The sequence below is a fragment of the Camelus ferus genome, chromosome 20 (genome assembly GCF_009834535.1).
Source record: "Camelus ferus isolate YT-003-E chromosome 20, BCGSAC_Cfer_1.0, whole genome shotgun sequence".
Taxonomy (NCBI): domain Eukaryota; kingdom Metazoa; phylum Chordata; class Mammalia; order Artiodactyla; family Camelidae; genus Camelus; species Camelus ferus.
Genome location: NC_045715.1, coordinates 23,951,085 through 23,974,779, shown reverse-complemented (window position 1 = coordinate 23,974,779; position 23,695 = coordinate 23,951,085). Strand labels below are relative to the sequence as shown.

Below are 23,695 nucleotides of genomic sequence, written 5' to 3'. Positions count from 1 at the left end.
CAGGTGGAGGGGGAAGTAAACATTTAAGGGGGTTTCAGCCTATCTTCTTTGTAAAGATGAAAGTCAAGTCATCTGCTGAAAGTGATGGAAAAGGTGGTGGGAAAGGGGCTTGGAAGGGATGTTAAGGATTCCCAGCAACTATTATAGGTCTTAAAATTGCAATCACTAATTTGGGGAGTGTTCTGGGTTGCTTTACAAATAGGACTTTTAATCTCAACAAAACCTATAAAATCAATATTACTATCCCTATTTTGCACGTGAGGAAACTGATGTTTCAAGAGAGATGAAGAAAGAAGTGACCAGGGATGCATAAAAGAATTGCTAGCACCCCTGGGACCCAATTATTTGTGATGGCACCAGTCCCTATGGCTGTAGGATTTGTTGTCTAAATCCCAGGTGTTGGGAGGGAGAGAGTAAAGGTGAGTTGAGAAATAGGACTTGGGATTTTCTCAATTCTGCTTGTTATCATGGTCTTTCTTTTCCCTTCTTCCTCTTTTCCATAAGATTGCTTGGATGGTGACATTCATATCTGCAATTTTCCTGGGACTGGATGTTGGACTACTGGTTTCAGTAGCTTTTACCTTTTTCATCATCACTGTTCAGTCACACAGGTACTTTGTCTTGGGTAATAGGAAGCTGGCCATAGCAAGGCAAGGCAACTTTGACCTAAAGGCAAATGCATTTACTTTCAGAACTAAGATTCTCCTCCTGGGTCAGATCCCCAACACCAATATTTATAGAAGCATCCATGACTATCGAGAGGTAAGAATCCACATCACCCCCACTCCTTTGCCCAAAAGATGGGGTGGACCAGGCCCGCTGCTTTGTTTTTCTACAAAATCCCTTCGTTCTTGTTTGCTGCACTACAGATACGCATTTACGGAGATGGGGAAAATGATGCAGCCAGTTAAGGATAATTTTGAAATGAACTTTACGGGGAGGATGGCCAAGTAAAAGAGGAGTGAGGAAATGGAGGGGAAAGAGGAAAGCAGGAAAAGCAGGGGGGTGAAAATGGGAGGAAGGAATTTTCTCCTTCTTGCCTCTATAAAGAAGAATATAGATTCTCTAGGAGGTTCTAAAGATTTTTTTTCCCCCTACTCCATAAAAGAGCTGAGACATTTCCTTCAAATTTCCATTTGTCTTGCAGGTTACAAACATTCCTGGGGTGAAGATCTTCCAGTGCTGCAATTCCATCACATTTGTAAACGTTTACTACCTAAAGCACAAGTTGTTAAGTGAGGTGATGGCCTTCCTCCCCTGCCTTTCTCCACCTGTTCTCCTCCCTGTCCTGGCTCTCCCCCTCTCCCCCATACACCATCTGCAAGAGACCCCTCCTATACCTTTCAGATTGAAATGGTAAGGGTGCCTCTTACAGAAGAAGAAGTTTACGCCCTGTTTAGTCAAAGTGAAGATGGCTCACAGCAACAGAAGATTTGTCGGTGTTTCTGCAACTGTGATGAACTGGAGCCACGGCCCAGGGTTAGAAACACCTCTTCTTTTCTGCATTTTTCTCCACATTTGATAAAGAAGTGCAGTCATAGTTTAAAAAAATAAAAAGGAAAAGAAAAGAAAACCCCCTCAGGGATTTTAACTCTTAGACCCACCACAGGTAATTGGAAATCAGAGATTTCTACCCAAAAAATGGAGACACTGGTTTTTAAGGTTCAGATCTTGCCCTGAAAGGAAGTAGGAGGAGATATTCTGACTCTTGAGTCACTACTCAATGGCCAGCAGCTTATCTGGACACAGAGTACAGTTTGCCTATTGAGACCATTGTACCTATTTCCTCAACTTCCACTTTAGCTACCTAGCTTTAGATTTCTGAAAATAAATGACTTAAAGATTGTTTTCTGATTCCAGCTAGGGCAGGGTCAAGGTGGCTGGGCCTCCCAAGGATCTGTCAGCATCTCCTGAAGTCTGCCAGGGACCAGGAAAATGATAGGGGTGTGGAGGGCAGATAAATACAGATGGTGATTTTACAGCATCTGAAGAGTATTTTTTGGCTGATGAATTACAATGCTCATTAATTTCCAACTCAGATTTGGTCTCAATATTCCCTTTCCCCAGAGCAGGACTACTCATTTCTAGCTTTGGGGACTTTCACCCAGTCCATACCTACACCCTGGAGGGGCAACTGTACCTATAAACATGCACGCACGCACAGATTTAGTCTCCCACACACAGACGCTCCCACCCCCCTCCTCACATGGGCACCTACAAACACCAAACACCCACTCTAATTCCCACACACCCTAATGGAGCATCAGTTCTACTGATCTCCCGGAAAATACCAACTTCCCTGCCAAGATGACAGAATTAACTCTATCTCTAATTTTTATTTTGTATCCACACTGAGCATTGTACCACACTGAGCATTGTAGAGGGTATTCATAGGACATCAGCAAATACATTTTAGAGTAGAATATGATCATCTAGTATTTATTGGCTCATACTATGTGCCCAGACCTATGACACTATGAGAAAGGAAAAAAGAATTTTAAGGGTCTCTGTCTTCAGGTAGTTTTTGTTTTTTTCTTTTTTTTTTTAATTGTGATATAAAGCATATAACATAAAATCTAGCATCTTAACTGTTTTGAAGTGTACAGTTTAGTAGTGTTAAATTTATCCACATTGTTGTGCAGTCACTACCAGCATCTATCTCAAGAACTTTTTCATCTCACAAAACTGAAACCCTGACCCATTAAACAACAACTCCCCAGTTCCTCCTCCTTCCAGTCCCATTTTACTTTCTATTTCTATGAATCTGGCTATTCCAGATACCTCATACAGTATTTGTCTTTTTGTGACTGGCTAATTTCACTAAGCATATTGCCTCAAGTTGCATCCAGGTTGTTCTTTAAAAAAAAAAGTTTTTTCACAGAAAAATTTGAATACATACAAAAGTATAATGAGCCTCTATGTACCCATCATCCACTTGAAGATTTATCAACTTATAGCCAATCTCATTTCATCTATACCCCTAGCCACCTAAATCTCCTCAAAATCACAAGATTATTTTGAAGCAATTCATAGAGTTTTAAATCAGACTAGGGAGATAACTTTCTATTAATGTGACATTTAAAGCTATTATTTGTATTTTTGTATGTGTTCAAAATTTTTTAAAAAAGGAAAAAAGGGACTGATGGAAGAAATACTTCAAAGTATTAGTAGGTACTGGAGACTAATTAGAATCCAGGGATGAGCGAAAGGAATAAATCAAAGATGGTTATAAGTCTGACTCACTAGGACAATGTCATTGATGCGTGTGGGGATGTTGAGAGGGGTATGCTCTGAGTGGTGACGATAAGGAAAGATGAATTAAGTTGGGAGTGACGGATATCTAAGTAAAAATGCGCGTAGCCTGTGGAGAAGTTTTCTAAGAGGGAAGACGGTGGATAGAAACAGCATTGTGGCGAGTACACCCAGCCCTTGCTTGATTCTCATCATTGTCCTCCCCTAACTGTGTTGTCCCAGGTTGTTTACACAGAACGATTTGAAAGTAAACGAGACAAGTACTCATCCTCCATTAACCTGATCCGCTGCTCACGTTTTGAGAGCATGAACACAAACCAAAGTATGTCTGATGAACAAGTACCGTACACAACATCTTCCATATCTCAGGAAAACCCAATACCAAACTATGAGGATGTGGAGAAAGTTTGGCCTTCTGATAATTCCTCCAGACTCTTCTCAACACTCCCTGAAGCTTCCGAATCTCAGGTCAGGGATAGACCACCCATGCCTTACTTGGCCTCATCTCTTCAACCCCTCATCCACACCATCATCCTGGACTTCTCCATGGTACATTTGGTGGATTCACAGGCTTCGGTCGTATTAAGACAGGTACGTACTAAGGAGGCTTTCACAAGAGCTCTGATTCCTTCCTACCACCACCACCCCAGCCCTGATCCTGATTGAATCCTCTTAGTCACCAATCAGCTGCTCTCTGACTCCTAGGCCACTGGAAACAAGAATACAGAAGACAGTTTAAGGTCAGCCAGAATAAAAAGAAAATAAAGCAACTCTGATTTACTGAACTGGGGTTGGTTCCATATGCATGGCATATTATTTCTCAGTGACTGAAAAATAGAAAATTCTTAACACCATTGAAACAGCAATCTGTGCCCCATCCTGCAACCCCAGCACATCCTGGAAGTTAGCTACAGAATTTTTCAAGGAATAGGTTCAAATACTATAGAAAAAAGCTCACCAGGAATTCTCCACTCTTCAGCTGCTCAGAGTTAGGCACTGTAAAAGGCACTCAGATGTGAGGAAGTTGTGATGAAATCACAAGCGTGGGGCTGCCTGATCTAGTACCTTTAGGGTCCTCCCCAGTTCCCTCTTCACTGCCTGCATCTTTGGGCGAAAAGGGCAGGGAAGATTTTTCCTTCCAAAGCTGTATTCCCTGAATCATGGCTTCTCTCCCACTTTCTGGTTTCTTAGGCAGTTTTCATTTCTCTCCTTCTTGTACAATATGGACACTTTAGGTGCACAACTAACCGTGTTGGCTTTACTGTTTAATGTCTCATAAGTACAATATCTTTTTTTCAGCCAGCTTATCTCAGTTCTCAGTCCTCTGTCTCACTCTTGTTCCTGTTGGCAATGGCTCAGCTTACGCATCCTAAACCCACTTACTTCCTAGCTCTGACTGCACCCACCTTTTTTTGAGATACGCTGGCTTTCCTTCTTATTCTCAGATCCTATTCTATCAAAATATTCATGAATATTTTATCTTACATCTTATTCCTAAGGGAATGTGATTCTGTCTTAAGTGGGTTGAGCTCCTCTTTGGTCTAAGGCAATAGGAAGCTTCTCGTGGCAGAAAGAACATTGGTTAGTGATCTGTGGATATGTGCTCTGCCCTGGCTTTACTGCTGCTCACTGTCCATCAGACAGTGGTAACTTAGTAAACTGCACTGGGTCTTGGTTTTCTCATCTATAAAATTAGAAGCATGGAAGAGATTAATGTTAAGGGCTTTCCTATCCACAAGGTCCTCTTTCCACCAACCCCTCCCCCCTCATTTTCAGACTCAAATATACTCAATCGTGTCTTGTCTTTGAGGCTTTTCCATCTTAGGTCATACTACTGGGCTGTGTTCTTGTCTCCCAGTCTCACACTGTAGCTGTAACTTCAGATTTCATTGAACCTACATTATTGAATGCCTACTCCCTGCCAGACTGAGTTGAGCACATTTATGTACACTGTCTCATTTAGTTCCCACAACAGGCCTGAGAGACAAGCTGTATTTCCCTGGAAGAGTCCTAGGCTCACAGCTGGTAAGTGGCCTGTCCAGCGCTGGAACTTAACATCTGACTTTATATTGCTCTTCTCCCTGCTCTTTAGTACAATTGTGCCATCCTCACCTCCTCTTGTGTCTTCCTTTTTTGTGGAAGCACCATATGTCCTGGTCCTTGGCATGACCCAGCCACATCTGCCCTATGATGACTTTCTGCTCCAGCCCCATCACTGAGGCAGTGTCCAGCACCTTAACTCTACACCCCTCAGAGATCCATGGTACACACTCATACTTTAAAAATACAGGTTTCTTCATTCCTTTTGCAGTTGTTATATACCGTCTTGTTGGAGGTAATAGTTATATTTTGTTTACTTTATAATTGAAAACTGAAACTCACTAAGAAAATTCCCAGGAGTCATTCTTATTAGAGACAACCACTCAATTTAGACTTCTTAATTCATGAGATTTCACAAATTGAAGTTGCTTTTCATTTAGAGTGTACCTATAGTAGCTCTTTACCAAATGACTTAATGATTTACCATATAATCAGGAATGACTTTCTTGTGTCCTTTGGTAATTAAAGAAGTCTAGTCTGTCTGTTTTACTTGTTTTTTTTTTTTTTTTTTTGACACTTTAACTTAGTGCTCAGGGATGGAATCTGCTCAGTCTTAGAGTACTATGGTTAACATTGACTTGCTTTGAATTGAACATAAGGATTTATTGCCCCAGAGCACATACACTGGCTGAGGTATACTTGAGGTCGACATCTGATGTTTATTAATCTTATATTAAATATCTAACGTTTTACTAAAGTCAAATATAACTTTGCAGAGCAGCTCTGAGTATGACCCTCAGGGTTCCTGAATACCATTCCCAGCTATATCACTTGACCACCTCTGGGCCACATTTTACTGCTTCTCCTTAGTGAACTCCAGAGAGATGGGGGTCACATGCAAACACTAAGCAATAATGCCACGATATGGTTGTTCATGAGGACCGTCCAGTGTGTTCCCATCACACTGTACCTGTCTCTCTCCTAGCAAGTCCTCTCATGAACAATTATCTCTTTATGTGAACTGATTCCCCCCTGCTTAAGACCATGGGCAACCCTCCCTCTTACTCCCCACCCCGTGAGAGACCATCTAATTCTCTTCTGTATTCTTGCCACTTTAGACATTTCCTGGCATATAGCAGTTCACTCATCAAATGCTTATACAGCTGAATGGGGTTGCAGAGGTACATTTACCCCGGAAGAGTGAATGACCAAAGAGGTTTTAAAATTCAGCTAATTAGTGAGTGTGAGATCTCTAACACTGATTTACTCTCTCCCCACAGATGTGCAATGCTTTCCAAAATGCCAACATCTTGGTGCTCATTGCAGGATGTCACTGTGAGTATCCTTCACCCTATGAAGAGGTCTGTGTTTCCCACCCTGAGTGCTCTCCTTCCCAGGTGTCTGACCCTGTGTGTGTTCTGGGTTTGATTTGTAGCTTCTGTGGTCAGGGCATTTGAGAAGAATGATTTCTTTGACGCTAGCATCACCAAGGCCCAGCTGTTCCTCACCCTCCACGATGCTGTGCTATTTGCTTTGTCAAGGAAGTTGCCAGAGCCCTCTGAGTTAAGCATGGATGAATCTGAGACAGTGATACAAGAAACCCACTCAGAAACAGACAAGGTTGGATGATGTGAAGCACTGGGGTAGAGGGGGTGAAGTGGGGGTGAGGTGGGGGAAACACTTGATCAGATAGAGATGAGCAAAGTCCAGGAAATGTTTTTGAGTGTGGCTGTGTCAGAGTTTGAGATGTTGAAAGGCACTCTTACCAGCTGTTAAATAGCAGTAGACCTGAGTCCCAAGTTCCCACACTGCTATGGTATCTGGGTGTCATTCAGGATCCTTTTCCAACTGAAGGGAGGGTTATCCAAGCCAGCAGAGACCTCAAAGATCCTTTCACAGCAAGCTCAGTTAGTGCCAGTTCCATACCAGTGAATAACTGTTTTAAATATTTCCCTTAGCTATCCCTTTAGAATCCACCCCTGGGGTGGATTGAATGAATAACAGAACTGATGAACTAGCAGAGGTAAAGATCTGCCAGTCTAACTTTATAACTAGAGCAAAAGAATGGAGATAAAGCTAAAGAAGACAGCAGGAGACCAGATTACCAAGGATCTTGCATGTCCTGCCAAGGCTTCCGTTGAGGGCTTGGAAAGACAAGTAAAATCAAGAAGACAGGATGTTTGCAAATGCTGCCAAGACCATTGCTGCTTAAATGGCTGACCATAAAATCCAGGCTAGCTAGAAAAGCCAGAGAAATTGGAAGTTATGGATTGATTGAGCCTGAAGAATGGTAACTGAGGAACCAGAGGGTATAAGGAAGACAGAAAGCAAATTTAGACCAGATATATTCTCTGCTTTGTCAGGAGCCCATGATTTTCTGGTACCTATTTATTCTGAGATTCCCTGACTGTTCAAAAATTAAATAAAATTGGAAAGTTTTAATCCACCTAATTGTGTGTATTTCAGAATGGAGAATCAAGGCATAAAATGAGCAGCAGTTTTATCGAAATCCCCAAAAATAAAAGTCCAGGTTTCTCTACACTCCAGGATCCAGTAAGAGAGGAGGAATCAGAGCTAGACTTGGAGCTGGATCGCATTCTGGAGTCAGAACAAGAGCCTGGGCTAGATCTGGACCTAGACCTGGATCACGAGATGGAGCCTGAGTCAGAGCTGGAGCCTGAATCTGAGATGGATCCAGAGACTGAGCCAGAACCTGAGCTCGAATCCAGGCCAAGGGCTCAGACTTACCCTCAGCAGCAGTACTGGCCTCTGTATCAGTCTTTGGCTCCCAACTCCGCACCTCAGACTTAGCCTAGGACACAGTCAGAAGACACATCAGCATATGAATTCGTAGACATCCGAGGGCAAACCACTGAGGATCCCTTGGAGATGAACTAGGAGTAAGGGCTCAGATTCCCTTGGCAAATCCTCCCCACCCACTTAGTCTGGAGACCTCAACTAGTTACAACTAGTAGGACTTGCTTTGGGATTCTTCCACCTGCTGGCCTTCTTCTGCTCAGCACTGGGATCCCACTCCCAGATCACAATACTCAGCACGAAGAATTGTCTCTGAATTCCTTATCCAGGCTCACTTCATTTCACTTTCAGCAGGTATTCCAGTGAAGGATTTCCTTCTTCACACACCACACTTCTTTTGTTGTTTTTTTTTTAGACCATCTCTCACTTACTTTTTTCATCTCTGTTCCCCCTTCTACAAAGAGATGAGGCTCAAATAAAATATATAACTCTAGTTACATTTGGACCCCTCCTGCTTCTTCTCCCTTCTTTGCATTCTGCAGGGAAATGTCAGGTGGGAGAAATTCCAGAAGTAGGTAGACATGGTGGGAAAGAGATGAGCAAGACAAAAAAAAAAAACCAGATAGCATTTGTATTTTATCTGCAAGTTATCTTCACTGCATTGACACAGCGGGAAATAGGGGTAAATAGGCAGGTGAAGTTAGATCAGCCTGTGAGGCTTGTAGTACAAAGAAGTGTTAGGCTGAAAGCGCTTTTGCCATCACTCCAAGGTCAGGATCTTATCCTGCCACTGTTTCAGAAGGCCAGTGAGCTGTACCAACCAATGAGACTTGTTAGCTCTAAAGAATTCTCCTTGGCCTTCAGATTCACAATCGCCATCTTCTTTCTTATAGGTTTTTAAGATATGGGTAATCTAGAATCTGTACTCTCGGTAGACCAAACTTAGTTAAAAATCTGTGACATACACAAAACCCTTAGGAATCAAAGAGGTCAGTCAGTACTGGTTTGGTCCAAATCCATTTTTTAAATTTCCCTCTTATCCATTAAAAAAGTATCTAGTATTAAGGTACAATCTGAAGAGAAAATAAACCCCTGGGCAAAAGTATATGGAATCCTGAACTTTATTTCCCACTTAGTAAACAAGATTCCTCTTGCCTGGGCAATCAATTTCTCTCATCTGTTAGATGAAAGAAATCCTTGTTAAAATATAAATATCTCTTATCACAGAGATAGTGTGTGCATTCACTCACTCTCCATTTACTAAGTGACTGCTACATATGTAGCACTTGGGTTGTTTCCAGTTTTGGGCTGTTATAAGTAAGGACGCTATGAACAGCAATGTAACAGTCTTTGTATGAACACTTCATTTCTCTTAGGAATAGAATGGCTGAGACATATGGTAAGTGTATAATTAACATTTAAAGAATTTTCCAAACTATTTTCAAAATGTTTGTATTATTTTGTATTCCTACCAACAGTGTGTGAGAATTTAGTTCCTCCATATTTTGTCAACACTTGTTATGATCAGTCTTTTTAATTTGAAACCTAATCAGTATGCAGTTATATCTCACTGTAGTTTATCTCTAGCTGCTTTTAAAGTTTGCTCTTTATTACCAGTTTGAAATGATTGGATTATGGTAGACTTTGGTGTCTTTGATCACTTATGCTTTGTTAGGTGAGATGAGAGCATCACTTAGCGTAGGGCTAATTTTTCCCCAAAACCGAAACAAATTCTTTCTGAAAACTCTATCCAATTCTCCGAATATTGGACTTAACATAATCAGAGGAGCCTCATGCTTTAATTAATTTTGTGTTATTTTATAAATCTGCGGATGGAAACTTTTTTGAACTCGTGGTATAAATTTGTTAAAGTACAGTTTTTTGTTGTAAGAATAACACTGCTCTTTAATGAAAATCTATAAAACACAGAAAAGCAGGGGGAAAAAAGAATATCCTGTACTTCCATTTCCTAGAGATAAATTCTGTTAACATTCTGGGGTATTTCTTTTACTTTACTAGAAAGCATACTAATGAAGTGATTCTTCCCTCCCAAAGTTATAGAACTTCTTAAAACTTCAGCAAATTAGGGGGTGCTTTGAATAAATCTAAAAGAAAATACCTCCTCTTTTTAGTTTTTAAAAAATTTTTTATTGACATATAATCAGTTTACAATGCTGTGTTAATTTCTGATGTACAGCATAGTGATTCAGTTATACATACATATATGTTCCTTTTCATATTCTTTTTCATTATAGGCTATTACGAGGTATTGAATATAGTTTCCTATGCTATATAGTGGGATCTTGCTGTTTACCTATTTTATATGTAGTAGTTAGTATCTGCAGATCCTAAAAATACTCCCTCTTAACATGCATGTCTTGTTCTTAAGGAGACTAATATAAACAACCTGGAACCTGGGAACCCTGCTGGATGCCCATACCTGGCCCCAGCCCTCTAGGCAACTCCAGGCCTACAAGTTTGCTTCCAGCATCCTTTCCTCAGATTTAGTAAATTTAAGGAAATGCCAGGGAGTTGGCAGAAATTCCCTCACCCCTTCCAGTTTTTTAGGAAGCCTTGGTTCACAGCTGCCCCTCTAGGCTCAGGGTGGGTGTCCTTGGCCAAGGTGTGAGGGTAGCAGTTTCCTTCCAGATTTTTTCACTTAAGGAACACTTAAGTGGTTTCCATGTGCTGAGCCTTATGCTTGTCTGGGGTTTTACAGAATGACCCCCTACTCTGGAGGAAACCATAGGCTGGATGGAGAGATACCATATAACCCAGGGACTGTGATGCTGAGTACACTGATCCCATGTTGTCTTAAGATGCTGCAGGGCTTTGAGGGCAAGGAGGCGGGGCAGGACTCTACCTCGCACTCTGCTGGGGGCATTGGGAAAGTTTTCTCATTTTGTTTCTTTTGTGTGTGTGTGTTTGTTTTTATTTTTATAAGGAGAACACCAAACATACTTTATTAGCACAAAAAGATCAACTATGAAAAGGCACAGCAAGCAGAAACAAAATTTAGCAGTCAAAGGGTTAGTGTTGCATACAAATATAGCTTTTCTTTTTTGTAGCCTTGTCAATAGCCATCAGGATGTAAAATAATATGCTGTTGCAGCAGGTTAGGAAAGTAAGGAGCACTCACCAGTGGTACAGGGCACACTGACAAAGAGACACACAAATGGATTTGATTACTTTAGTGAAAAACATTTAGGACAGAAGTGTAAATACAGTTCAATACTTGCAGCAAACACTAGAATTTGATATTATTTACAAAATATTCGTTCACTTAGTACTGCATACTATTCTAAGTGACAAAGAGCTGCTAATTAAAGTTATTTACAGATACAATGGTTATAAGTACCTTTTAAATATGCAATTTAGGTTTCAGATTTTCCATTAAAAATGAACTGCACTGAGATTCCATAAATTGTACTTAAGCAATTCAGCTATGAGAGTTGATAACAAGGAGATAAATTCTGCCATGCAAATTATGAATTACAGTTTACCAATAATCTCAACATCAGTAACCACTGTAGTTACTGTTATCTGACTTGCTTGGCTATCTTCTAGTCTCATTTTCTTTGTGGACCACAAACTCACCACGGGCACAGGAAAAGATCCAACTTTACAGATTAGATTGCACATGTCAACTTAAAAGCATCACACAGAGGACTGCATTTCAGCAGCTATTTCAAAGGTCTGCTTTTAGTTAAAGCACTCATTTTAAAAATTAGTACCTGCAGCCTTTAAATAAAATTCCACTATCAACTTTATAAATCTGAAGTTTTAAGAACTACTATTTAGAAAACCCAGTTTACTTAACAGTGGAGACTGAGTATAAACTATAGCAACACTTACGTGAAATGCACCATGCCCTCATGTCAGAAAATTGCATTTTTTCTTCCTAAAAGGAAAGCAGTCTTTTGGGGGGGGGGGCTTCCAAAGCTTGATTTATAGCAACTACAAACATTGCAACTTATGAAAGTTTGTAGAAAAGTTCTTAGGAAAAATAATTTCAAACATCAGTCACACTGTTGAAATACTCATCCAATATTAATAATTCATTCTTCAGTAAGAAATAGAATTCTTCAAAGCAAGTGCCCTAGAGTGTCCTCACTCAATTACTACAGCCATTGAAAACCAAACTGTTAACTAAGTCGGCTGTGTTTTTGTAGGCTAAGTGTTTTTGTAGCCTTACTGAACACCTGTAGCTCTAGCCTCTGTTGTCTCAGTAGGCACCACGCTTGTCTAAGTAACAGCAGATCACATCTGACAGATACTAACTCTAAGCTTACTCACAGTACTCAAAAACCTTAACACTGATATGCGTGCTTGCTAAAGGTGGACTGTCTGATGCACATAAAAGCAAAGCTAGGTAATGCCCTTTGGGGACAGGTGAGTTTACTTTGCCTTGACTGGTTCTCATTCTAACCAGTGAACTCTAACTTTTTTGTTTATAATGACATTCTTTCTTAAAACCCTGTAACATTGGTGGTAAAGGGAGCCCACCAATTCCATCATATATGGCGCACCTGCAGGTGACTGCATGAAAGATATATTGCAGACCAAAAGGGAATGTACTATTTAGTGATACAGTAAGCGATGGTTCAAAAAAAAACATGCAATAGCTGGGATCTTTATAATGTTCTGAAAGTCCTGTAACAGTGGAGGAGTGAATCATATAAGTGTTGTGAGCATTAAAACTAAACTTGATTCCACTGCTCAATTCAGGCAGGCAGGGATCTGCTGTTATGATGGAAGCTCACAGAGGACTCTTGCACCCAGTCCCTAAGCTAAAAAGTGCATTCAGCTTTCTCTTCAAGAGCAGCTTCAGCTTCGTAATGTCCATCATTCCCCATTAACAGGGATTCCCTATAATCGGGCCGAGACAGTGTATGTAATCAATCTGTGTCCGGGCTTTCCAAGCTCCCTGACTGCTAACATGGGCATGGCTGTCTCCAGACACCTGACATTGCTTCTGCCTACGTGACTGCAAACAGGGTAGTTATGTCCTCTTCTGAGTCACAATTAGCTTGTGAAATTGCAGAACTGTCCTGATTTATTTCAGTCATTCCAGGAGCTAACTTTGGTCCCAGTTTATATAACAAATTACCCTACACAGTGTCTTCAAATGTATGTATTTGTGTATTGGGAAGGGGATCAATCCCCTTTCCAATACCAAGCTGTCCTCTCTCTCTAAACTTATCTACTCATCTTCTATAGAAGCCAAGTATGAATCAAATGTATCAAAAAATGTTGAATGTGGACTCACAGGGACTATAAACTGTTTAATCAAATGCCATTTGGGGGATAAATCTGAGTCAGCAGGAGAAGGACATTTCTCAATTATTCAGGAAAAGGACACTTCTCATTAATTCAGAAAAGTATATTTTTCTTTGAATAGGAAAGAGGGGTTTTGACTGCTTGTTATAAGTTCTCATGGAAAACATAAGCCCACAGTATCCTGCAACCTCGGTCTCAGTAAGGTCCTAGAATGCTGCCAGAAATGATGTTCACACCATATATAGCGCTTACACTGTTTTGCCTCTCCTTTGAAGTCCACTTCCAGTTCTACCAAACTTTTTTATCAGCATCCAGTGAACTTTGTGTCTTTGTAGAACAGGAACATTTTTTCTTTCCACCCCAAGGATCATGTCAAGAGTAGGAATCTCTTCTTGCAAGTCTTGTTTCTGGGGTAACATGTAAATCACTATCCATTTCAATGCTTATTTCAACAATCTGAGGAGTTTCAGTCACACAATTTTGCTTCCTCCTTGAAGAAATCTTGGAAGGCCTTAATCCCATTTGTAAGGCAACATTTTTCTCTCAAGGGACTGACTGCTTGGTTGCTGAGGAGCTGTCTCCTATACTGATTTTTTTTGTCTTTGACAGACAAACGTCTACTGGAGTTCATGTCCACATTTTCACTACGGCTTCCTCCTTCATGGCTGAAGAGACTCTGGCACCTGTATTTGAAGCTATTCCATGTTTTCCCCACTTTATCCATTGATTATAAAATCATGACCAATAGCAGGCAGGGCTTTGGAGGGGTAGGAGCCTTGAAGGAAATGTGTGGTTCTTCTGGCCACAGATACTCATGGTGGCCACTTACACTCACTGAAACTTGCCCACTGGTGTTCATTCCTCCCCAGAACGTGGCCCTCTGTGACACCTTGATATAGCTTATAAATGCCGTGTGGGAGACAGAGCAACTGAGAGGATCCCCACTCTCCCATTCCACTGTCACCCTGGGTGTCCCTTCTCTTCCTGGAAGCACTCATCTATTAACCCTTTGCTGGGTGTCAGGCTCCATCCTAAGCACTTCACAAAAGTTAACGCACTGTTCTGCACATCAACCCTATGAGGTAGGGCTTTATTACTCCTGTTTCCTAGACAAGGAAACTGAGGCCCAGGAGGTTCCGCTGCCCTGGATCCAACCTGAGGCCCCTAAATCTATATTTTGTCTACTGCTTAGTATCTGCCACAGTGAAGGGGCAGAATAAATCCAATAGGGCAAATTTCTGGCCTAGAGGGAAAGGTAATGCCAACAAAAGGAAAAGAAGCAGGGTCCAAATGAAGGACAATTCATACTTACTGAGTGCATACAATGGTGCCAATACTTTGCAGACATTATCATATTTAATTGTCACTTCCTCCAGCATTGTACTAAGTGAAATAAGTCAGACAGAGAAAGACAAATACTGTATGATATCACTTATAGTTAGAATCTAAAAAATATAACAAACTAAAAAAAGAAGCAGACTCACAGAACAAACTAGTAGTTACCAGTGGGGAGAGGGAAGGGGGCGGGGCAAGATAGGGGTAGGGGATTAAGAGGTACAAACTATTAGGCATAAAATAAGGTACAAGGATGTATTGTACAACATGGGGAATATAGCCAGTATTTTATAATAACTATAAGTGGAGTATAAACTTTAAAAATTATTAAAAAATAGTAGTCACTTCCTCCAATGCCTCTTGAGAGGGATAAGTATTGTTTTTAACAGGGTAAGACTCTTTAACACCAAGGGTATGGCCAAAGTCGCAGCTATTCAATGTCAATGTCAGAATTCAAACCCAGGTTAGATGTCAAAGATTAGGCCTTTTCTTTACTGCTTTGATTTGGGGAAAGGTGGCTTTTCAGTGCCTTTGAACTGAAAAACTCAAATCAGTGCACTCGTGCCTCTTGTCTGTCCCTGTCCCCCTACACACACACACACCCAGACACCCATGGTTTTTACATTCTTTCATAACATCCCACACATATTCACTGAGCATCTACTATGTATCTGACATTTTTCTTTTAGGTGCTGGACATACAGCAGTGAACAAAAGTCACTATCATTCTAAGGAGCAGACAAAACAAATAAACAAAAACAAAGACCTCTCCCTCCCCCAAAAATCATTCTCAGGTGCACTGCCAGAGGGTGTATAAACCTTTCAGGGGTCCAAACAAAGGAACATATTGAAATACTGGTTTTGGATTGAGAGAGACAATAATTTTAATGACTGTGTAACATCTTTTTGCAAGTCAGATGGTTTCCAATTACGTGCTTTCAACAAAATTGAATAAGGACCTCCTGCAGTTATCAGCTGTTGGTTGTTAAAATAAGTTTTGATGATGATTACTACGTGATTCTGGGCACATTTGGAAGGAGTTTTTAAAAACTGACTAATATTGCTATGCAAAACCCTTTCCATTCCCAGAGACTTGTTTTATGTGAACAAGTTTTCTTAACCATTACCAAAAAAAAAAAATAGAGTCATTGGGAAAAATCGCCTACCTTTGCACTACATATTTGCAATAAAATTTTCTATCACAAAAATGGTCCTATGTTATTTTGCACTTGATCTTAGCCAAAAGGCCGAGAAGCGATGATCCTGTTATTTTGATTAATCATTGCAATAATAATACTCGTAATGATAGGTAAGAAAGTTTTCAGAGGATCATGATCCCGGATGTTTTTACAAATTAAATTGCAATGTAAATTCACATTCATGTGGTATAGTGTGATAAGTGATCAATAAAATATTTTAAGCATAAAATTGCATTACTTAAGGGTAAACTTCTGTGAGAGTAAAATGAAATAGAAATACAAGTTCAAGGAGAAAAGGGAGTAATGCAAAATTTCTTATAGTTAACAAAGTGATTTTACTTTTTTTACATATAAAATAAAACGAATGACAGTGGGTATCAAGTTGCTATTGTATTTAAATTCCATTGGAAGGCATCTAAATCTGTGATACAACACTTAAAGTGTCAATTTCCTTTCCACTTTGTATGCCTTTTATCTAGTTTTCTTGCCTAATGACCCTGGCTAGAACCTCCAGTACAAGACTAAATAGAAGTGGTGAGAGTGGACAACTTTGTCTTGTTCCTGATCTTAGGGAAAGTTTTCAGTCTTTCACCGTTAAATATGATGACAGTCTCCTATTTCAAGTTTCTTGAGTGTTTTGCAAGGGGGTACTTTCAGAAAGTTATTTTAATGAGTAAGGGAGCAAAATGAAAGCTCCGGCTCAGGTTCCGTAGGGGCTCCAACCCTGCTGTACCTACAGCACCAAGCACAGTGCCTGCACGTAGATGGGGCCCAGTAAGCATTTGTGGAGCCAACTGTCTCACACTTTCCCCCTTGCAATTTATACTCCAGGGATACTATGCTTTTTATGGTTCTCCCACATACCTTGCTGTCTTTTCTGGCTGGAGTTTTTTTCCCTCCCTTCTATTCCCAACTGACACCTATTCAATGCTTTCCAATGCTGCTCAGGTGTCATCTCACTCAAGAGTTGCCCCTCTCCTTACCCCTTCTCAAATTGAGCTGAATGGGCCTCTTTGTTTGTGGTCCTTTGGCACTTTGTACATCTACTGTATTTATAATCCCCCAATAAACTAGACAGGTGATATGGTGTGTGGTTAAGAGTAGGAATTTGAGAGCCTGGCTGCCCAGATTCAAAACACTGACTCCTCCTAGTTTGTGTCACTTTGGTTGTGCCTCAGCTTCCTCATCTGTCCAGCAGAGATGATAATAATAGTACCTACTTCACAGGGTTGTTTGAGAGTTGAGGGACGACAGTATTTAGTAAATAGTCATTACTGTTAGCTATTAAGTCCTATAGGGCAAGGCCTATATTTTCTTCTTCTCTGCTCACAGCCCTTAGTCTAATGCCTGGGCTGCAGTGGGTACTCGACAAATGTCTGTTGTGAGTGTGAGCCTGGTGGAAAGTATCTGAAAGAAGGAAAAGAAAAATGGGTTTGACACTGCACATCAGGTAGAAATTGGAACTCAAATGTTGCCCATTTTTATGTTATTTCCTAAGCTGTCTTCACTCTGGCCCTGAGATTGCCAAACTGGAGAAATTGATCCTGTGGCCAGAGAAACCTCAAAGAATGTACATAGGTCACAGGAGCTATTCTGTGCCTGCCTGCTAATGAATGTCAACAAATATGTGTGTGGCAGATTTTAGTCAAAATTTGTTTTCTTTATAGCCGGGGAATGAGGAAGTGGGGCAGACAAACCCTCATCACATTAAACTTTGGTAGCTATCATTACCAAGAATAAGGAACTAAGAGTCGAACACGATCAGCATAGGTCAGTTTTGCAACACCCTGCTGCCTCCCCAGAGCACCTCCAGGAAGCAGAGCAAGGGCTCCACCTGCCTCCACCACCACCAGTCTCGGTAACCTCCTCATTGCCAATCTCCTCCACTCCTCTAGCCTTCATGCTGTGGCCAGAGCATCCAAAAGGACAAGGAGTTGAGACCTCAAAGAACTTTCATAGTTTCCCAAGTCAAGGCTTTTATTCTTATATCTCATCCACCTACTTCCCTCAACCCTTCATCCCGGCACAATTTCCTTGTGAAGTTCAAACTTTTATATAACAAAGTCAGAAAAGGGGTTATCTCCAAGTAACTTCTGTTCCCAAGCCTCTCTAGGGATCAGAAGCCCAAGAGGCTGACTTACTTGCTTGGAAAGTGCTAGCTGCTCTGGGTGTATCCTATAGACTGCCCAGACAGGCTGTGCTGGATATTCTGTTGGCCCCTCCAGAAGCACCCTCCACCCTTCTCCACCCGGATCTGTGGAGGCTGGCTTGCATGGACTGCATCACCTAGGCAACCCTGCCTTCTAATTTCCAGTTGGGTTTTGTCAATGGGAGGCACAAGCCTGAGACGATGATTGGAGAAAGAAGTTGGGCATTTACTTCTCTGTGGGTCCATGGTTATATCCCTTTATGAAGGGGAACAGCAGCTGTTAGGCAGCTCTTTCTACAGCTCTGTTATGGGTTGAATTGTTATCTCCTTCTCCGAAAAAAGATATATTGGGGTCCTAACCCCCAGTACCTCAGATGGTGAGCTTACTTGAAGATAGGGACTTTACAGAGGTAATCAAGTTAAAATGAGGTCATTAGGAGGAGACCTAATCATGAAATACGGCTGATGTCCTCATGAAAAGAGGAAATTTGGACACAGATTGAGACATACATAGAGGGAAGATGATATGAAGAGCCATGGAGAAGACAGTCACCTACAAGCCAAGGAAAGAGAACAAAGCCTTCCCTCACAGTCCTCAGAAGGAGTCAACCCTGCTGACACCTTGATTTCAGACTTCTAGCCTCCAGAGCTGTGAGACAATACATTTTTGTTGTTTAAGCCACCCAGTTTGTGGTACTTTGTCAAGGCAACCCTAGCAGACTAATAAAGGTTCTCATTGGGTTCTGGTAACACCTCCACCCCTTGTCCCTTCAGGCCTAGGGTGGTAAAGATGCTGGCTATTGCTAGTCCCAGGATGCTTCCCCATCCCTAGTTGGTTTCCCTTAACCCTGTCCACCCCTCAATCCCTTTGTTCAATTATTTTCAATTATTCTGTTGAATGTGCCTTCTGTTTCCTGATACAGAAGTCTAAATAGAATTATGTTTTCCCAATATACTTCACAAAACTATCAGAAAGGAAAGATAAAATTATACTGGGGCACTCTAATTATGTAGACATCTACTGGGAATCTTATTCAAGATAAAGCATCTGATATATTTTCACTTTCTTCTGTTGTCCATTTTATTTCACAGGACATAGGAGAAGCCATAAGGGGAAGTGACACTTTGGATTTAACTCAGATCAAAACTTTGGACAAAGTGTGAGAATTCATGGTAGTCAAGGCTGGGAATGTTGGATGTGATCAAACATGTATCCTACACTTTAGGTGCTCATATTTCAAAAATTTCAAAGAAGCATTAGGGAAGATCCCAGGGCACTCTTAAAAAGCAGCTCAAGAGGAATGGGATTTCTGCAGAAATCAAATTCTGACACTGCTTATGAGCAGTAAAAAACACAATGGCTCATGTCTTCTGAATACTTCTACTTTTACAAGCACTTGCAGCAGTCATGGGAGAAGGGGTATCCATTTAACTGAGAAAGAATACCAAAGAATGGCCACCACTTTTAAGAACAATTTCTGGAAGGGTAAAATCCAGAATAGAAGAAGTCCTGTGAGATTGTAGGGGAGTGGGGAGAGGTGAAGTGGTTTTTTCTTTAAGAAATACATATATACTTCTTAATATATTAAATTTTTTATATATTATACTTTTATATATAACATATATAAATATTTTTATATTATTTATATATGCTCATTTATTCAATACTAATCTTCTAATAGAGGTGAAGTGATTTTTAAAGCTACATTTAAAGCAACAAGCACAAAAAAGATACAGGCTTTAGAATAGTGGGAAAAATCCAAAGTAGCTTATAGGAACAATTATAGAGGTTTTTAGAAAAAGTGTAAAGAAATTGAAGCATGCTGGGAAGATGGGGGAAAATAGATGAAACAAAAAAGGAAAAATGGTCAATTCTGGGAACTCAGTCCAGTGACCTCGACACTGAATCTGGAAAAATTCTCAAATGAATTATTAAACAGATGGCTGGTAAGCACTTAGAGAAGCAACAGTCACTCAGAGTCAAAATACGTATGACTGATTCATGCCAAGCTAAACATATTTTCTTTTTGATGGATCTGCACCAACCCACTTGGGTTTCGGCTTAACAATCCTGTTGTTCCTCTCTGTTTTCTCTCTTTCATCCAGATCCAGACCTTTCTCATAAACTGCACATGATTTATTCTTTGATCACACAAACATCTGAGCACCTAGTAAGTGCTGGACACTGTGCTAGGCACTGAGGATACAGCAAGGAAAGCCCAAACAGGGTCCCTACCCTCATAGAGTTTACTTTCTGGTGGAGAGTAATTTCCTGATTCTGGGACTTTCCTCAGCCACCAGCTCGCTCCTGTCTTTTCTAAACTACATGTAGTTTTCCTGAGCTGGCAGAATCCTCAGACTCCAGGGCTTCACTCTCTGCCCCAACTTTCCTTTTGTTTTCAAGTATAGTTGGGAGGAAACTGGGTTGCAGTTTTCTTTGGCCAACAGGTGCTGTCCTCTTTTGCAATATGCCCAGAAATGCTATCATTCAGGTTCCATGCAACAGATATTAATTATCTGTATTTCAAAGTTGGCAAACCTACGCTTCCAGCCTCATGTTCCACTTCATCCCTTCAGTCATTACCATCCCCAGTCCCCGCCTATAAGTTTCCAGGTCTGTGCCTTTTTGCTCAATTGATTTTCTTATTCAGGAATGCCTGTCATGTCCTTCTCCACCTATGGAAATCATACACATTTCCTAGACCCAGCCTAAAAGCTGCCTCCTCCCTGGCTGGACTACGCTGCTCAGTAAAATCCTGCCCGAGCCCCCATGCTCGACTTGTGTGGCACTCTTGCACTTTCAGCTTCCTTTCTCAACTAATTACTTGTCTGTCTTCCCCACTAGAGCCTAACTTCTTTAAGGGCACGGGTCTACAGAGGTTCCACCCTGTCCAGCTGCAGAACTTTACAACACGGGTAGGCAAACTAAGGCTTGAGCCAAGGGTGGTTTAAATAGTGGGAAGAAGATCAGCAGAATATTTCCTGATCCATGAACATTACATGAAATTCAAATTGCAGGGACCATAAATAAAGCTTTTTTGAAACACTGACAGCCCCTATTTTCTATGACTGCTTTTGAGCTCCAGTGTCAGGGCTGAATAGTTAAGAGAGCTTATGGCCCACAAGCCTTAATGTCTACTGTATGGCCCTTTAGAGAAAAACTCTGCCAACCCTGCTTTACAACACTGATTTGATGATTGAATCATTGTGTCTGAACACCAAGTTCTGAGTACATGTCCCCTCCAAATTTTTGTTTCTTTGTGTAGTGGAAGTAGTACCTACCTTGCCTTTACAGTGTCAAGAACATCAAATGAGACAATGCACTCAGAAATGTATAAAAACATTCTATAAATAAAGACAACTGAAAAAAAAATAAAGACAACTGTGTTTATCATGTACTACAAAGATGATTAAGTGGTAAAATAAGAAAACATGATTAGTTTTTATTCTCCCCCTTCCTTTATAGCCTTCATTTGAATTTGAAATTTTAAGAGAAAACTCACTTTTAGTTTTTACTTTTTTAAGCAATGATAAGGTCACTGGTTCCTTCCTTCCAGTCTTTCTTTTGTGTTGCTCCCACTTCTTTTCTTTCTCACTTGTAATCCTCCCCCATCTCCACTTTATATATAGTATCTCATTTGGCCCTCAATAACTCAGTGAAGGAACTGGAACACAACTGACTCTCCCATTTTACAGACCAGGAAACTGAGGCAGATTACAGTTGGCTGCGGAGCTCTGATTCATCAAGCAGGGAACCTTCAATGCCACGCTCTTCGTTATTCCTCATGGGTAACCGCCCGGCAAACAGAACAAAGATGACCCTGCCAGGCTTCCAACCTTGGTTCTCAAACACCCCTTCAATTTTCACACTCGAACATTTCCCCCTACTCCCGCATTCTTTACTGCCCCCGCACCTCGGGAGCAGGTGGTAGGCTCCGAGCCCAACGCGCAGGCGCGCGCCGTCGCGGACGGGGGCGGGGCGGGAACCGGGGGGCGGGGAGTGCGCGGGCTTGGATTGGGGCCGCGGCGGGAGCGGGAGTCACCGCCACTCGAGTGCGCAGGCGCCTGGCGGTTACCGGTCTCGCCATGGAGCGGAAAGGTGAGCGGTGGAGCGGCCTCAGCCACGAGGGGCAACGGCCGCCAGGGCGAGGCCCAGGTCAACGCCGGGAGCTTCGCCTAACCGCCGCCGTCCGGTCCCCGGGCGTGCGGCGCCCTCCACTGAGGTGGCGCTGCCCCTCACCCCCCGCCTCTGGGCTGCGGGTCCGCGCCCCTCAGTCCGGGAGTCCTTACGCGCCGGCAGTCATCGCCCCTTGTTCCCTGCCAGGCAGGCCCGCGCCTTGGGGCCGCTCCAGGGCCCGGCCCTCGGCGGGCGAGGCTGACCCTCGCCCGCCGGCCCCCTGACCCGGCCCGAGCCCCCTCCGGCGCGCCCCGCCTGGGCGCTGCTCTGCGCCCCGTGGGCCGCCAGCCCCATGAGCCGCCGCCTCGCCGAAGCCGCGGCGCTCGCCCGGGAGCCGCCCGTCAGGCAGGCCCCGAACCCGTGCCTCGCGTCCCTGCTGGGTCTCCACCCTCACCTTGGTCGCCTTCTTTCCTCCTCGCCCTTCATCCATCCCTCTCTCCTGCAGTGCTTGCGCTCCAGGCCCGAAAGAAAAGGACCAAGGCCAAGAAGGACAAAGCCCAAAGGAAGTGAGTCTCGCACCCCAACATTTCATTCTTTGGATTTCTTCCCGCACCTCCTCTGCGCTGGTTTCACGCCATCATCGTGTACCGGGTTTGGGCTTCTTGCGGCCTCAGCCACATGGCCTCCGGGCGGCCGAAGAGGGTAGCTCCCCTGAACCTTGTGCAAGGGAGCTTCTGTTGCTGAAGGCCGAGTCTGGGTCTTAGCAGCCCCGCGCCTGCTGGAAAGGGCCGTTGGGGGAGGAGCCGAGCTCTACCGGTACATTACCTTCCCAACTCCAGAGAGGAGGCACACGCTCCCCGAGTTTGGGCCTCCCCACCGAACTGGTAGATCATTATCAGTTTGTGAACTCTGCTGTCTTTCCCATACCTACTTCTCAGCTTCTTAACTTGCCTCCTACGTCTGCAGGGTAGGCGGTCACAGAATTGAATTTTCCTTGTTTTTGTCTGCTAGCCACACGCTCCCTTTTATACGGGATGGCAGGGAGCTTTCCTCTGGGTTAGGCAGCTTCCTGAGCCTGCAGGGCTCATCGCCTTCCTTACAGTGTGCAGGCAGACCACTGGGTATACAGCCAGTTTCTGTTACTGCTTCTCTTCTTCTCAAGTCCTTGCCCTGAATGCTGATAGATAACTTCTGGAGTGGGCATCACGGTGACGAGGAAGTTCTTTAGCCAGCGCAGTTGGTGATTCTGGTTTGGTGTATTAAGTGCCACATGTCCGTTTTTATCAGCAGGATGCATAATCGTGGTGTTAGCGCTATTGTGGGAAACACAAAAGTTGGTCACAGCTTCACAAACACGTCCAGTAGAGGGCTTCTGCAAGTGAGGCTTAGTCTGAAGAACTTTTATCTTGTACTCACTTTTAATTGCAAAGGGTCTTGGAAATTCTTTTAGACAATTTGTGTTCAGAAGAAAAGTGCATTTTTGGACACTTCCCCATTTACTTGGTGTTCTGTGGAATTGTATACCATCTAAGCCCTTCTGAGCTGATAAAACACATTTCAGAGGCT

At 42.4% G+C, this 23,695-nt stretch overlaps 2 protein-coding genes and 2 pseudogenes across 9 annotated transcripts in view; 2 read left to right on the top strand and 2 right to left on the bottom strand.

The window, feature by feature from the left end:
* Positions 1 to 8,828, top strand: part of SLC26A8 (solute carrier family 26 member 8) — a 53,066-nt gene extending 44,238 nt beyond the window's left edge. For 5 of the 8 annotated variants that reach the window (XM_032462923.1, XM_032462927.1, XM_032462926.1 and 2 more), the window contains 7 exons: positions 505 to 762; positions 1,148 to 1,240; positions 1,348 to 1,479; positions 3,475 to 3,843; positions 6,573 to 6,627; positions 6,728 to 6,912; positions 7,759 to 8,828. In XM_032462923.1, coding sequence (XP_032318814.1) covers positions 505 to 762; positions 1,148 to 1,240; positions 1,348 to 1,479; positions 3,475 to 3,843; positions 6,573 to 6,627; positions 6,728 to 6,912; positions 7,759 to 8,103 — 1,437 coding nt within the window. In that variant the 3' untranslated portion in view covers positions 8,104 to 8,828. The remainder of the gene's footprint in view (positions 1 to 504; positions 763 to 1,147; positions 1,241 to 1,347; positions 1,480 to 3,474; positions 3,844 to 6,572; positions 6,628 to 6,727; positions 6,913 to 7,758) is intronic. The other 3 variants (XM_032462929.1, XM_032462925.1, XM_032462930.1) reach the window with 2 other exon arrangements.
* Positions 8,829 to 12,447: 3,619 nt separating this feature from the next.
* Positions 12,448 to 14,053, bottom strand: LOC102511550 (annotated as a pseudogene).
* A 1,716-nt stretch (positions 14,054 to 15,769) lies between these two features.
* Positions 15,770 to 15,923, bottom strand: LOC116658423 (annotated as a pseudogene).
* A 6,160-nt stretch (positions 15,924 to 22,083) lies between these two features.
* The window catches only part of SRPK1 (SRSF protein kinase 1), a 71,759-nt gene continuing 70,147 nt past the window's right edge, over positions 22,084 to 23,695 (top strand). Inside the window, 3 exon segments of the mRNA XM_032462931.1 lie at positions 22,084 to 22,225; positions 22,228 to 22,602; positions 22,605 to 22,695. Of these exon segments, the coding sequence (XP_032318822.1) occupies positions 22,099 to 22,225; positions 22,228 to 22,602; positions 22,605 to 22,695 (593 nt within the window). The 5' untranslated portion in view covers positions 22,084 to 22,098.